Source organism: Meles meles, chromosome 16 (assembly GCF_922984935.1).
Source record: "Meles meles chromosome 16, mMelMel3.1 paternal haplotype, whole genome shotgun sequence".
Taxonomy (NCBI): Eukaryota; Metazoa; Chordata; class Mammalia; order Carnivora; family Mustelidae; genus Meles; species Meles meles.
In genome coordinates, this window is record NC_060081.1 from 69,355,913 (window position 1) to 69,369,729 (window position 13,817).

Sequence of the window (13,817 nt, forward strand, 5' to 3'; positions counted from 1 at the left end):
TGTTAGTGATGCTTATTTATTTTCCTCCAAAGGAGGACGTGTTTGAATTGCTGTTGGTATGTTTGAAGTGGAGATCTTGAATTACCTAGCAGAGATCTAGGCTCTTTATTCCTTTTTAGAGTCAATACCATGCAAATTAGTTTTGGGAAGGGCAAACTTCCTAATTGTTATATCTTCATTCTTTTATCATTACAGAATGTTCCTCTAAATCTCTAGTAGTGGTTTTTATTTTCAAGTCTATTTGAAATTATGTCAGCTTTCTTTTATTTGGTGTTTGCTTCATGTGGATTTTTACAGTTTTTTGCTCTGAGTCTTTGTGTGTCTTTATATTTAAAAGGGGTATCTTGTAATAAACACGCAGTTAGTTTTTTAATCCAGTCTTGTAATATTTGTCTTTTAGTGGGAGTATTTATTCCTTAAGGTAAATGGACATTAAATGGTTACACTTAATGTAATTATTGATAAATTTGAATTTAAATCTATCTTTTTTTCCTATTTGTTCCATCTCTTCTTTGTTTCTTTTTTTATACTTTCTTGCTTTCTTTTGGATTAATGAAGTATTTCCATTGTTCCATTTTCTCCTCTAGTAACCTGTTGGCATACACTTTTATTTTTCTCTAAGTAGTTACTCTAAAGATTATAGCATGTATCCTTATAAATTTTAAAGTTTGCTATAAATTAGTACTTGTACCACTTCCAGGAAAATGCAATGTCCTTAGAACATGTAAACTTCATGTATCCCCCTCTTATTTACATATTTATCCTTTTATGTTGTTCTCCATCCTTTGCCAAATTTTCATGCTTCCAAAGCATCCTTTTCTAGTGCAAATGTACTGGTGACAAATAACCTTAATTTTTGTTTGTTTCATTTTTATCTTCACTTTTTAAAAAGAATTTATTTGACAGACAGAGATCACAAGCAGGCAGAGAGGTAGGCAAAGAGAGAGGGGGAAGCAGGCTCCCCGCTGAGCAGAGAGCCTGATGTGGGGCTCGATCCCAGGACCCTGGGATCATGACCTGAGCCGAAGGCACAGGCTTTAACCCACTGAGCCACCCAGGCACCCCTTTATCTTCATTTTTGAAGGTTTTTTGTTTGTTTGTTTGTTTGTTTGTTTTGCTGGCACAGAATACTGTGTTAGCAGGTGAAATTCCATTGTTTTTGGTTTCCATCATACTTGCAGAGAAGTCTTATTATTCCTTCTTAAAAATAATTTGCATTTTCTTTTTTTTCATTTTATTTTATTTTATTTCTTTTCAGTGTTCCAAAATTCATTGTTTATGCACCACACCCAGTGCTCCATGCAATACATGCCTCTTACTTTATTTATTTGAGAGAGAGAGATAGCAAGTGAGAGAGAAAGCACATGAGCAGAGGGGAGAGGGAGACGCAGGCTCCCTGCTGAGCAGGGAGCCCAACATGGGGCTCGATCTGAATCCCAGGACCCTGAGATCATGACCTGAGCCGAAGGCAGATGCTTAACTGACTGAGCCACCCAGGAGCCCTGATAATTTGTCTCTTATTCACCCTCTGGCTGATTTTAAGATAATATAGTCTCACATGTGTATAGTTTGACTATGATATGCTCAGGAGTGTTTTCCTCTGTATTTATTTTTCTTCTTATTTGCAGAACTTGCTGATTGCATTGGCTTGATGTCTTTATCAGTCTTGGAAGATTTCCTGTCAGATTCTTGCTAAATATTGTTTCTGTTTTTAAATATTTTATTTATTTATTTGACACACAGAGAGAGATCACAAGCAGACGGGGGGTGGGGGGAGAGCAGGCTCCCTCCTGAGCAAGGAGCCTGATGAGGGGCTCAATCCCAGAACCCTGAGATTATGACCTGAGCCAAAGGCAGAGGCTTAACCCACTGAGCCACCCAGATGCCCCACTAAATATTGTTTCTGATTTGTTTTCTCTTTTCTTTCCTTCTGTGGCCTGTGTTAAATGTATGCAGGACATTTTCTCTATGTCCCTTTTTTTTTTTTTTTTACCTATTTTCCTTTCCAACCTTTCTGTGATTTGTCTGTTGACTTATCTTCCAGTTCATTATGGCTTTTTTTTTGCTACCTCAAACCCATATTTTTTTATTTTATTTTTTTTTTTTTTACCTATTTTCCTTTCCAACCTTCTTTCTGTGATTTGTCTGCTGACTTATCTTCCAGTTCATTATGGCTTTTTTTTGCTACCTCAAATCCGTAGTTCAGCTGCTCTATGGAGCTCTTAATTTCAATTATTATATTTTCCAGTTTTAGAATTTTCATTTGATTTTTTAAAAATATTCAAGTTCTCTAGCAGTAGTCTTCATTTAAATCTATTTTCTTCATCATATTATCAAGGTAGTTTGGGAGTGCATGTTTGATAACTCCAATATCTGAATCTTATTATGGGTTTGGTTTTTTGTCTTAGTTTTTGATCATTTGGCCTTGTCTCCTTGCATGCCTCGTAATTTTTATTAAGTGCTAAACATTGCATATGAAAAATTATGGAAACTCTGGAAGATAATACCTTCCCTAAAAGAAAGTTACATTTCTTCTGCCAAGTGGTGATACTAAAGGTAAATCACTTTGAACCAATAAGGGATTATTGGATGACAAATCAGGATCTATTTGGTTTGCCCATCCTTTAAGGGAGTAACTTTTCAGAAGTCTTAGTTAAAAGCCTGGTGTGTTTACCAAGGATTCTCATCCTTGATGGACCATGAACTCCAGTTTTCACCTCCCTACTTCTGGGAGATTGCCAAAAGCTCTGCTTCATTTCTTGTCTTCTTAGCTACCTCCCTGTGTTTCGTTTCTCTCACTCTCACCCCACCCAGCTTGGGTATCACCAAACTCCTCAAAGGTTTTAATTGTCAGCAATGGCAGGATCACTCCTCTGTGGTTCTCATAGCTGTAGGATCTTTGCTCGTTGGGTTCTAGCTACCTTAGCCCTGAACTCCAGTTGCTGTCTCCCCAGCCCAATGAGACTGGAAAACCCTAAGCTGTTCTTTTTTTCTTCTGTGCTTAAAAATTGGCGGGTGTTTTGAGGGGAAAAGTGGTAGAAGTCAGACTTAACTCAGTCCATGTCTCATCTCTCTGGGATCTTGGGCCCTCAAGCCCTCCCTTGGTTGCTGTCTGATACCTTAAAAAGATGTTTTACAGCTTTTATTTTGTATTGTGATAGTGAGATTGAACCAAAATTACAAACTATCCCCTCATAGCTGGAAGGTGAACTCAGTTGAAGAGTTTACTACACACTAGGAAAAATGGCTTATTTTTATTTTCTCCAATATTGGAGAAAAACGCAACTCTAAACCATATTAAAAGGAAGATTCCAGATGAATTAAAGACTTAAGCATAAAACTTAAAATTCTAAGTGAATATGGAAATATAAACAAATTAAAATATGGACACATTTTAATATCCTAGGGTTAGAGAAATAATTTTACATCTAGAAAAAAATACTGGGTAAATATATTAGAAATTTTTTGATTTCCAAAACACCATAAATAAAGAAGACAAATGAAAACCTAAGGAAAGGAATTTATAGCATCTAAAACCAGTAATGAACTAGCATCTAGATTCTACAAGGCATCCAGCAAATCAGCAAGAAAAGGCAAAAAGAAAACTCAATAGAAAAATGGGCAAAGATAAAAGATATAAATAGACAGTTCCTAGAAACTCTCATGTCCCACAATTATGTGACTATGTGCTCAAACTCATTAGTAATCATAGAAATGCAAAGTAGAACAACTATATCACTTTCCACCCATTAGTTTGACAAAAATTAGAAAGCTGGACAATGCCAAATGTTAGCAAGAATTTATGAAATGAGAACACTTATGCACTTTTTAAAAAAGTAGGCTCCATGCCCAGTGTGGGGCTGGAACTCACAACCCTGAGATCAAGGCTTGAGCCAAGACCAAAAGTTTGATGCTCAACCGACTGAGCCCTAGATTAGCACAGGAATTAATGAGGAGCAGTCTACTAGTACTTGGTCAAATTCAGTTCATATACACTCAAAGACAGAAATTATCTTTGCATATATATATATATATATACTTTTGAGAATGTGTGTGCATGTAAACACACATATATAGATACATGTTATATATATGTGTGTATACATATGTGTGTGTGTGTGTGTGTGTGTATTTTAATGAAGATGTTCATTGCAGCATTGTTTATAGTAGCTAAAAGATGAAGGCTTCCTAGATGTGTATCACTAGGGCAATACATAAATACAATTGAGTGACCACACAGTATGGAATTCTTTTTTTTTTTTTAAGATTTTATTTAATTATTTGACAGAGACAGAGATCACAAGTAGGCAGAGAGGCAGACAGAGAGAGAGGGGGAAGCAGGCTCCCTGCTGAGCAGAGAACCTGATGCGGGGCTTGATCCAAGGACCCTGAGATCATGACCTGAGCTGAAGGCAAATGCTTAACCCACTGAGCCACCCAGGCGCCCCCAATATGGAATTCTAACTATAAGCTAGATGACTGACTATTCAGCAATATGTACACATTAGAGAATCATAGTGCAGACTGGAAAGAAAAAGCCTGATAAACAGGACAAGATCTCATGCACAGCTCTATTCACGTAAACTGAAACACAAGTCACACATAAAACAATACAACATCACTTTATAAGGGAACGCATTTACATATTTAATACATTAAAAGTCATCGTCCAAGATGGAGTGGAAAATGAGAATATATGGGAACGTTTAAAAAATTTTTGTTTGAAGAAGCTAATCGTCCAATTATAGATTTCCTCCTTCCCTGTCTCCCTTCCATCTCTCTCTTCTCGCACCCTTCTGCAGATGGTAACAGGATGACAACAGAATGACCAAGATTCTGGGTCAGGTGTTGTGGGGGAAATAAGGTGATTTCCATGTTGGCCTGGCCCTCAAGGATGTTAGGCAAAAGTCGAAGGGGAGCACACCGAAAGCTTTCCTTAACAGTGCTCTGTCCCAGGGCTAGAACTCACAAGCGCCTTCCTGCTCTGAGTTCCCGAGAATGACAGCAGCACTTGGTAAAGTAAATAAGCAACGTGACCAAGCCCAGAAGTCACAGTGCTCCTTCTTTCCCCATCAGGCAGATGTTTACCTGCTCACGGGAAGATATAAACACTAGGAGCTCACTTGTGTGGAATTCTCTCATCAGATTAAAAAGTGTATATAAAGTACTTCCTGTGTGCGGTCCTGGCATAAGAGATTTCTTTGGTTTGTTTTTTTTTTTCATCAGTGTTTCGGGCCCACAAAGTTGTGTAGTGGCCACATCACAGTGGTACGCCCACCAGTAAAATGGGGGTTGACACGCTTTTTCTGCTGATCGCTAAATATGTCCAGCTGGGCGGGTCTCTGTCACAACTACTGTACCCAGAAGGTGCAGTGTGAAATTAGCCCCAGACGATCCAGCCAACCAACGGGCAGGACTGCGTTCAGACAACACTTTGCTTATGGACTGAACTGCAGCTTTCGCAGGTCATGAAATGTTATCCTTTTTTCGATTTGTTTCCAACCATTTCAAAACACAAGATCTGGGACGCCTGGGTGGCTCAGTTGGTGAGGCATCTGGCTCCCCATCTCAGCTCAGGTCATGCTCTCAGCGTTGTGAGAACGAGCCTCGTGTCGGGCTCCTCGCTGGGCGTGGAACCTGCTTGAGATTCTCCCTCTCCCTCTGCCCCCCACTCCCCTTCTCTAAAATAAAAAATAATAGACAATAAAAATGTGAAAGCCATTCTTCGCTCATGGTTCCCACGAAAAGATGGGCGGGATTTGGATGGACCCCAGGATTGTCCACCCCTGAACTAAAATGTTACAAACTCAGTTGAGGCCCCCAGGATACCACTTCCCAAAGTGCCTTCCCCCCACCATCCCCAGAGTCAGCCATTCTCTGCAATTTGTATTTTTCATCCTATACATACTATTACCTGTGAATTGCATATGCGCATATCCCTAAACGGTGTATAGTATTGATTTGTATGTTTTGTACTTCATAGAAATGATATCCTACTTTGGATACCCTTCTGCCCCTCTGCTCAGGACTCTGTCCGTCCTGCTGTGTGTGGAGCCTCAGCTTAGTCTTTTTCACTCCTGTATGATACACCAGCATGCACACACACCACCTTTAATTATTCTTAAATAATTCTAAATAATTATTTAATTATTATTTCTCAGGAATTTGTGGGCGTTTAGGTACCTGCCTTGCAGGTACCACCTGTTTCCTTCTTCACCATGACCTTTCCAGGGAGGTTCTCTAACAACCCCATTATCCAGATGAGCCAGCTTTTCACTTAAGCAGTTCACTAACTTTCTCAAAGTCGTGAGGAGCGACACCGAAATTTGAATCCATGACCTTTTCATGGTGGAACCTGAGTTTATGACCACTTTGCCATCTGTCCGTATGTCGTGTTTTATTAAAGTAATGATAACGGATCCTCCCAACAATGACCTCGCAATACTGATGTGCTTAGGCTTTCTCTGAGGACACCTTGAATCAGCGCCAATCATTACTGCTTGTAGTTTAGCCCTTTGGAAACCGCCAGGCGTGGTATCATGCACATGAACCAGAAACCTCACTTCCTAACCACAGCGGGTAGGAATTTAGGAGGAATAACTACCAGCCACGGTGCAAGGACTGAACAGTTTTCAGTAAAAAATGAGAAAGACCCAGGAGACTTGTCCCACATTTTCCCTGCCCTCCATAATATTTTATCAACGCCGTAATTCGGGAGCTAGCGTTTCCTTCCCCTCGGTGGGGACCAAAGTGATGGGCTGGGAGTTTGGCTGCCAAGAGGGAACTTGTTAAATATTGTGAATGCCTTCTGAGCCTCTGTCTGTCCATCTAACTAACATCGTGTCCATTTTCCCCTCGAAACTGCAGTCAACCCCCTCTGCTCCCTAAGCCTCTGCTTTGGGGAATCCAAACTCCAGCTCTCCCTCTCCGCCTGTCTCTCCCTTCCTCTGCTGGGAAGGCTCCCTTGCTCTCCAGCTCATTCAGATGACGTTTAAAAGAGACCAGAATACAATTTTTCTAATGGCAAAATACCGTATGAAGGAGGGGAAAGTTTTAATCAAGTGGGTGTATTCTCCGGAGGGGAGCAAGTACTTCATTTTAATTCCTCATTTCCCTTTGATGAAAAGTTTAGTGAATTTTTATTATGTAGAATTTATAAGACGGCCGGGTTTAGGTAATCAGCTTTAATATTTATACTCTTAGGGAAAGAAATAGGAATCATTAGTAAGCATGCATAATTAATGAATAAATTATATTTCCCTTTGTTTTCTTCCAGGTACAAGGAAATGCTAGAACTGGTGATCTCACCCAGCCTCACTGTAAACCGCGATCGTCCGGGTAAAGCGAAGCTTAACCGTACGGACGCCGATGTCTGGACTCTGAGTGACGTAGAAGGTAGGCCTCCCGGTGTGAGTGTTGGTGGGCCTGTGGCGGTCGCACTCGCCCTGCAGAATTTAGTTAAGGGACCAATAGCCTTCGACACGTGTCCTTTCCCAAGAACCGTCATTATGACAGTCTCTCCTCTCGCCGTTGGGATTGTTGCCTCTGGACCCGAACTTTGGCGTGCATTGCGAACAGTGCTGTCTAGTCATTAGAGGGGCAAGTGTGCTCGTTAGTGTCCCAAACTTCCTGTGCCAAGAAATGCTGACACCTCCTGGGACGATAGGCAGTTTCGGGTGTGTTCCAGGGCCCGGCCCTGGGTGTGTCCCGCAGGGTCGGGGCTCCAGCTCCGAGTCTGTCCCCCAGCACCGTCCTGCCATCACGCATCCTGGCAGGCGATTTGTTTACAAAGGTTTGACGCTGGGACAAGGACTCATCTGCCTTTTGCTTTCGGGTTGGGTTAGAGTCAAGGAAGCAGAGGAGAGTTAAGCTGTTTAAAAAATTATTGGCAAGTGATGCAGCCGAACTAGTTTTCACTAGAACAATTCCAGCCATTGTTCGCCCTGTTTGGGATCTGTCAGCCCTCCTGGGAGAGCTGGGAGGTAGCAGAAGGCATTAAGCTATTATGTTTAACCATTGGACTTAACCCTTTATGTGGCCAGCTTTGGGATTTGACGCTGGTGTCCTGAGACCCCGGGCTGTCTCTCCTTCCCTGTCTGTGTTTGATGACGGTTCAAGGGACAGAAGTGCTGTGTGCCCATCGTGGAAAACCAGAGATTAGACTATTTGTCTAGTCAAATACAGCATCGCCAGGAATTTGCTCTTAAGCAACTCTAGGCCTTCAGGGAGTAATCCTTGCTGTCACCAGGACAATGACATTTCCCTTGCATGCTGGTAATGAAGCTGGGACGAGCCCATTCAAAGACCACCAGGAGGGTCTGGGATCCCGCCCCCCCCCCCAACCAAATCACATGCTGGAGAACACACCCTCATTTTCTTGGCACTGTGGAGTGTCCGTGTCGACCTCCCTGGGCTCTTTGAGAGTTGGAAACAGTTTATTAAGCCCTGTTCAAAAACAGTCATTCTCTTCTTTCCGAGTGGAGGCACTCTTCAACCTAGGGCTTCATTTCAGAGCTGGAAGAGCTAGGAGGAGGAGAAGGAGGAGGTTGCTGGGTGAGGAGGATCCAAGGCTGAACCCCAGACCCAATGCTTCCCAGCCAGATGGCCTCCGGCAAATTGTTTCACCTTTCTGAGCCTCCATTTTCTCACCTGTCAAATGGGGGCATAGTCACGACCCACTTCATAGCATGCTTACTGCTGTTGGCCAGGGTTGGTACCAGGACTTGTGGTACCAGGGTTAAACGTAGCATTGCATGGTCATTCGTCTCAGAGCCAGATCATCACAAGGACTGTAAAACCAGGGTTGCAAACCAGCCCCTCACAGCCAAATCTGGTCCCCATGAATGCGTTTGTTCGGTTTACACTCCACTTTAAGTAAAAGTGAACTTGTAAAAATCAGGAGCGTTCACATAAAAATCTGAATCTCTACTTGCTTTTGATACGCTGAATGCTTTAGAGACGCGGGGTCTACATTCCCACCTGGCTGCCACTAGTGGGAGCTGGGGAGCAAATGTCCCTGAGATGAGTCCCGGCCACTTCCTTCGTCCTTAATTTTTGTGAGCATGTACTTAGTGCAGGCACCGTGAAAAGTAGCGTAACTGCAGATTAACCCTCCTCCTCCTCCGCCCCGACAGAGGAAACACATGGCCCTTGATGTGTACCAGGCACGGATGTCTAACTCACTGAATCCCCACACCCCCTGTGGTTAAGCTTTGTGTTACCAATGAGGGAACTGAGGCACAGAGAGGTCAAGAGATCATGAGGTCACTTGTTGGAGATGACACAGTTCAGTGACTGCCAGGATTTGAACTTAAGCAGTCTAACCCTGAAATCTCTTCTCCTAATCAGTACACTATCATATTTCTCCTTGAGTTACTACACCCCTATTAGGCTATGAGCCCATCTTACGGATGCCTAAGTTGAGGCACAGGAGAATTAAATATTAAGCAAGCGGCCCAAAGACACACAACTAGTGGCAGGCCAGGAAACAAACCAAGGCACTCCAGCTCCAGAGTCCCCACTTCTAAACCTCAGACTCACTTTCTCCCAAACCCTGAAGAGTCCTTAGACCCCAGATTATTTGCCCCCAGAGTGGTAGCACCCACAGACTGTCTATCTTCTGTCCTCACCCTTTCCACTGCCCTGGAGCAGTTGCCCCCGAATTCAGAGCAGGCAGAGCCAATAGGGTCAGGTTACACATGCATGCATACACATGCACACACACACGCGCGCGCACACACACTTTTCTTTCTCTTGAGATGGGCGATGAGCTCCTGGGCTCTGCAGGGAACATTCTGCCCAAGCTGTGGCCTCTAATGCCAGGTTCATCAGCTGCCCTTCCAGCCTGGCCTCCTGGGCCCTTCCATGACAGAGTCATTATTGACTGCAGGGGCCCGGATCCAGGGAGGGCCCATGGGGGACGCAAGCCAGGGGGCCTCCATTCAGGGTGTTCTGGAAGGAATCGGAAACCCAGAAATCCCCCGGGGGCCCCCACTGCCACTGCAGTCGTGCTGCCTCTTACGCCTGCCCCCCCCCACCCCCCCCCCCCCCCCCGCGTGGTCACCCAGCCTCTTTGGAATTTCTTTGCTTCCTCTGTTAAAGTGGAGTAATTGTTCCACGGACCTCCCTGAGTTGATGTGAGGACGAAATAGTTAAAACATGGAAAGGACTAAGCTTTTCTTAAAAAGTAGAGAATAAGATCTAATTTCCTTCCTTTCAACCACCAGGCTGGCCTTGTCTGTCGCCGCCAGCCTCTCCAGCTCGGCTCCTCCCCATCCCCTTTGCTCAGTAGACCTAGCCTTGACCTTGTTTCTTTTGCTGTAAATCAGGAGAGTGGTGCTGCCCTCAGGGCCTTGGCATGTGCTGTCCCCTTGGCCTGGACCCGTCTCCCCATCTGTGGGGCCATCCCTCAGCCTTCAGGGCTCATCAGAGAAGTCTTTTCCTCTTCCTATCAGAAGTAACTGTTCATTCACTCATGCAACAGGTGTTTCTTCAGCCGCCTGCCCACCTTTGTTTTAAGGGCTAGGAAGTCAGCATACAAAGGCCTCTACCTTCCTGGAGTCTGCCCCAAGGGGCTGGCAGGCCAGAGGCTGATAATAACAGTAAATAAGCAAAATACAGAGCATGTCAGGCAGTGATACGTGTTGTGGGTGGGGGAGGCGGTGGGGGTGGGGGAAGCTGGGGAGGAGGATAGGGAATGCAGGGGTGTGGGGATGTCCCTGGGAAGATAACACTTGAGTAAAGACCTTAAGGAGACGAAGGAGGGTGTTCCTGTGGACGAGGAAAGAGCCTCGGACACAGAGGGCACTACAAGTGCAAAGGCTCTGGGGCAGCCTCGTCCCCAGAGCACCTGGGAGTGGTAAGGAGGCGGCATGGCTGGAGCCCAGGAGGCGGCATGGCTGGAGCCCAGGAGCCAGGGGCCGGTGGGGGAGAGGAGGTCCCGACAGTGGCCAGGCTCAGACCTTGAGAGCCACGGGAAGGACCTTGGCTCCTACCCTGAGCGAGATGGGAGCTCTGGGAGGGTTTGGCGCAGAGGAGAGACCTCTGATCTGCGTATTGACAGGACCCCTTGGGCCATATGTGAGAATGACTGGGTGTGGGGAGCGGACTCCAAGAGTCAGAATGACTCTTGAGAATGACTCAAGGGGAGCCCACCGACCAGCGAGGGAGGCGTTGCAGTAACCCAGGTGAGAGGCGCCGGTGCCTTAGACCTGGGCAGGGAGAAGGGGCAGATTCAGGACCAGATTTGAGGGTAGAGCCAAGAGAACCCCCACCCACACGGTTCTGTGTCCTGTTTCCTTTTCTTCATCCTCCTTCTCTCTGTCAGGAGGCACGTGTTTGTTCGCCTGTTGTGTATCGTGTCCCTGGCCCGAAGGTCAGTTCTCAGAAGGCAGACACCGCCCACCTCAGTCACCTGTGTGTCCCCCCTGCTGAGAACAGTGTGTGACTTCTCTAGGTGCTTCAGAAATCCTCCAAATGAGTGAGGACAGAAGCCGGAGCCCTGCCCATGACTGTGAGAGCTCCCCTCTGTCGGACCCGTGCGCCTTCACACCTCACAGTCCTCACCACCCTGTACCCCGGCGAGAGCCCTTCCTTTTCCTCTGTTTCTCTGTGACACGTCAGTTTCTGCTCACCAGCCAGTACGGAAACACACAATCCTTACAAAGACTTGAGACACTGGGCCACATCTACCCGAGATCGGTGTCTCTTCCCTTCCCCAAAAGTAATCACCGTGATCTGTTTTGTGTGTCTGTCAAGGCCGTTCTGTAAGCAGTCATATCTGTATCAACGTGTATTTATGTGACTTAAGTGTGTATATTTTTATATATTTAAACATGTATGTTTTTTTAATATATATTTTATATATATATTTATATATATTTAAACATGTAGAAATTACAGTACCACTGGAAAAAAATCAAACACAAAAGCTATCACTTATATAATACATATTTGTTATAACTTACTCTGCTCACTCAGGACCCACTAAGTAATGATTTACCTCTTTTTTGTTTGACCAAATGACACACCAAAGAACGGCGGTGCCCAGTTCATGAAGCCGTCGCCCTGGGGAGGAACATGAGGTTATCTGTAATTTTTTGCTCTTAACAGACAACGCTAGGGGTATCGTTGTGCGTGCTGCTGTTTGAACACGTGTCCTGCTTTTCTAGGCAAGAGGCTGAGAGGTGGAGGGGCAGTGTCACAGGTCTCCCCTCCCTGGCCTTACAGACTCGCCCTCAGCCTCATCGCAAAACCTCCTGAACCCCTCCGGCTGATTGGTAGCTTCTCGTTCATTCCTTTTGTTTCTGCAGCCATGCGGTCAACAGTTTGTTTGGTGAGCCTGCTGGGCACGAGGCCCTGGGGACCCCCCCCCCACCACTGCCTGCCTTCAGGACCTTTGCAGGTCACTCTGCTCCCAGAGGCACTTTCAGCATCTCCCCGTGGTCACCGCACCCCACATCCTACAGGCTTTGGGCTCAGCCTGAGCTCAGTGTGTATCCCAGCTCTGTCACTTGCCCCCCGTGTGACATTGACCAAATTCCTATTCTCGGCCAGCCCGTGTCCTCACCTGGATAATGAAGATATGTTGGCTGCATGTGTTTGGTAAATTGTTCCAGATTGCCTGCTGTGAGCCAGCACCTGGTGTGGGGGGCGGGGATATAAAGGTGGATGAGACCAAAGAGTTCCCCTCCCAGAGCTTCTCTTCTGGTGGAAGAGACAGGTACTGAATTCTTAAACCAATATGGGATTTCAGATGGTGATAGTTTCTATGAGGAAGTAAGCAGGGATGCGGTAGGGTGACCTGCAGGCAGGCCAGTGGTTAGAAGGGCTTTCGAGTGATTATGCTTAAAGCCTTGCAGAGTGCTTAGAAAGCGCTCAGTAGAGGTTAGCTCCCTGTCTCTCCCTCTTTAATGTGTATAGACTCGGTCTGTCCGGGGACTTTGTTAAATTGCAGACCCTAAGAGTCCGCATTTCTAACAGGCCCCCTGGCAATGTCGATGCTCTGCTCGGCTTCTCCAGCCACTCTTAGGAGCGAGGGGTTAGCTTGGTTGTGCATCAGAATTACTTTGCAAGTTTCGGGACGCCTGGGTGGCTCAGTTGGTTAAGCGGCTGCCTTCGGCTCAGGTCATGATCCCAGCGTCCTGGGATCAAGTCCCACATCGGGCTCCGTGCTCGGCGGGGAGCCTGCGTCTCTCTCTGTCTCTGCCTGCCACTCTGTCTGCCTGTGCTCGCTCTCTCTCTCTCTCTGACAAATAAATAAAATCTTCAAAAAAAAAAAAATACCAAAAGAATTACTTTGCAAGTTTTCTTAGCACGCACATGGCAGGACTCCACTCCTGATTCAGTAAAGGTTTGGTCTGGGGCCCAAGAATTTGTGTTTCTGACAAGTTCCAGGTAATACTGATACTGCTGGCCCAAAGACCACACCCTGAGAACAAGGCTTCTGCACTGTTTTCAAATGTGACTGCACACCGGAATCTCCTGGGAAGTTTAAAAAAGTTTTTAAAAAGACTCATGTCCAGATCCCACACCCAGAGAATCTGATTTAATTGGTCAGAAGTATGACCCACGCAATGGGATTTTTCTAAAGCTCTCCAGATGTGTTTACTGTGCACCAGCATTGAGAACAGTTGTTTTAGATGGTGAATTCCTCCGGACAAGAACAGTTTTTTATTCCTAGATATGTATTTAAATTATTGTCCCTGATTAGCACACAGCTCAGTCTATGACTCATGGTAGATCCTTAAAAGTTGTTAATGGGTTGGGGCGCCTGGGTGGCTCAGTGGGTTAAAGCCTCTGCCTTCGGCTCAGGTCAT

At 45.4% G+C, this 13,817-nt stretch overlaps 1 protein-coding gene across 1 annotated transcript in view; it reads left to right on the forward strand.

Moving 5' to 3' along the window:
- EYA2 (EYA transcriptional coactivator and phosphatase 2) overlaps window positions 1-13,817 on the forward strand; it is a 273,594-nt gene that overhangs the window by 76,344 nt on the left and 183,433 nt on the right. Inside the window, exon 2 of the mRNA XM_045981144.1 lies at window positions 7,277-7,395. Within this exon, the coding sequence (XP_045837100.1) occupies window positions 7,287-7,395 (109 nt within the window). The 5' untranslated portion in view covers window positions 7,277-7,286. The remainder of the gene's footprint in view (window positions 1-7,276; window positions 7,396-13,817) is intronic.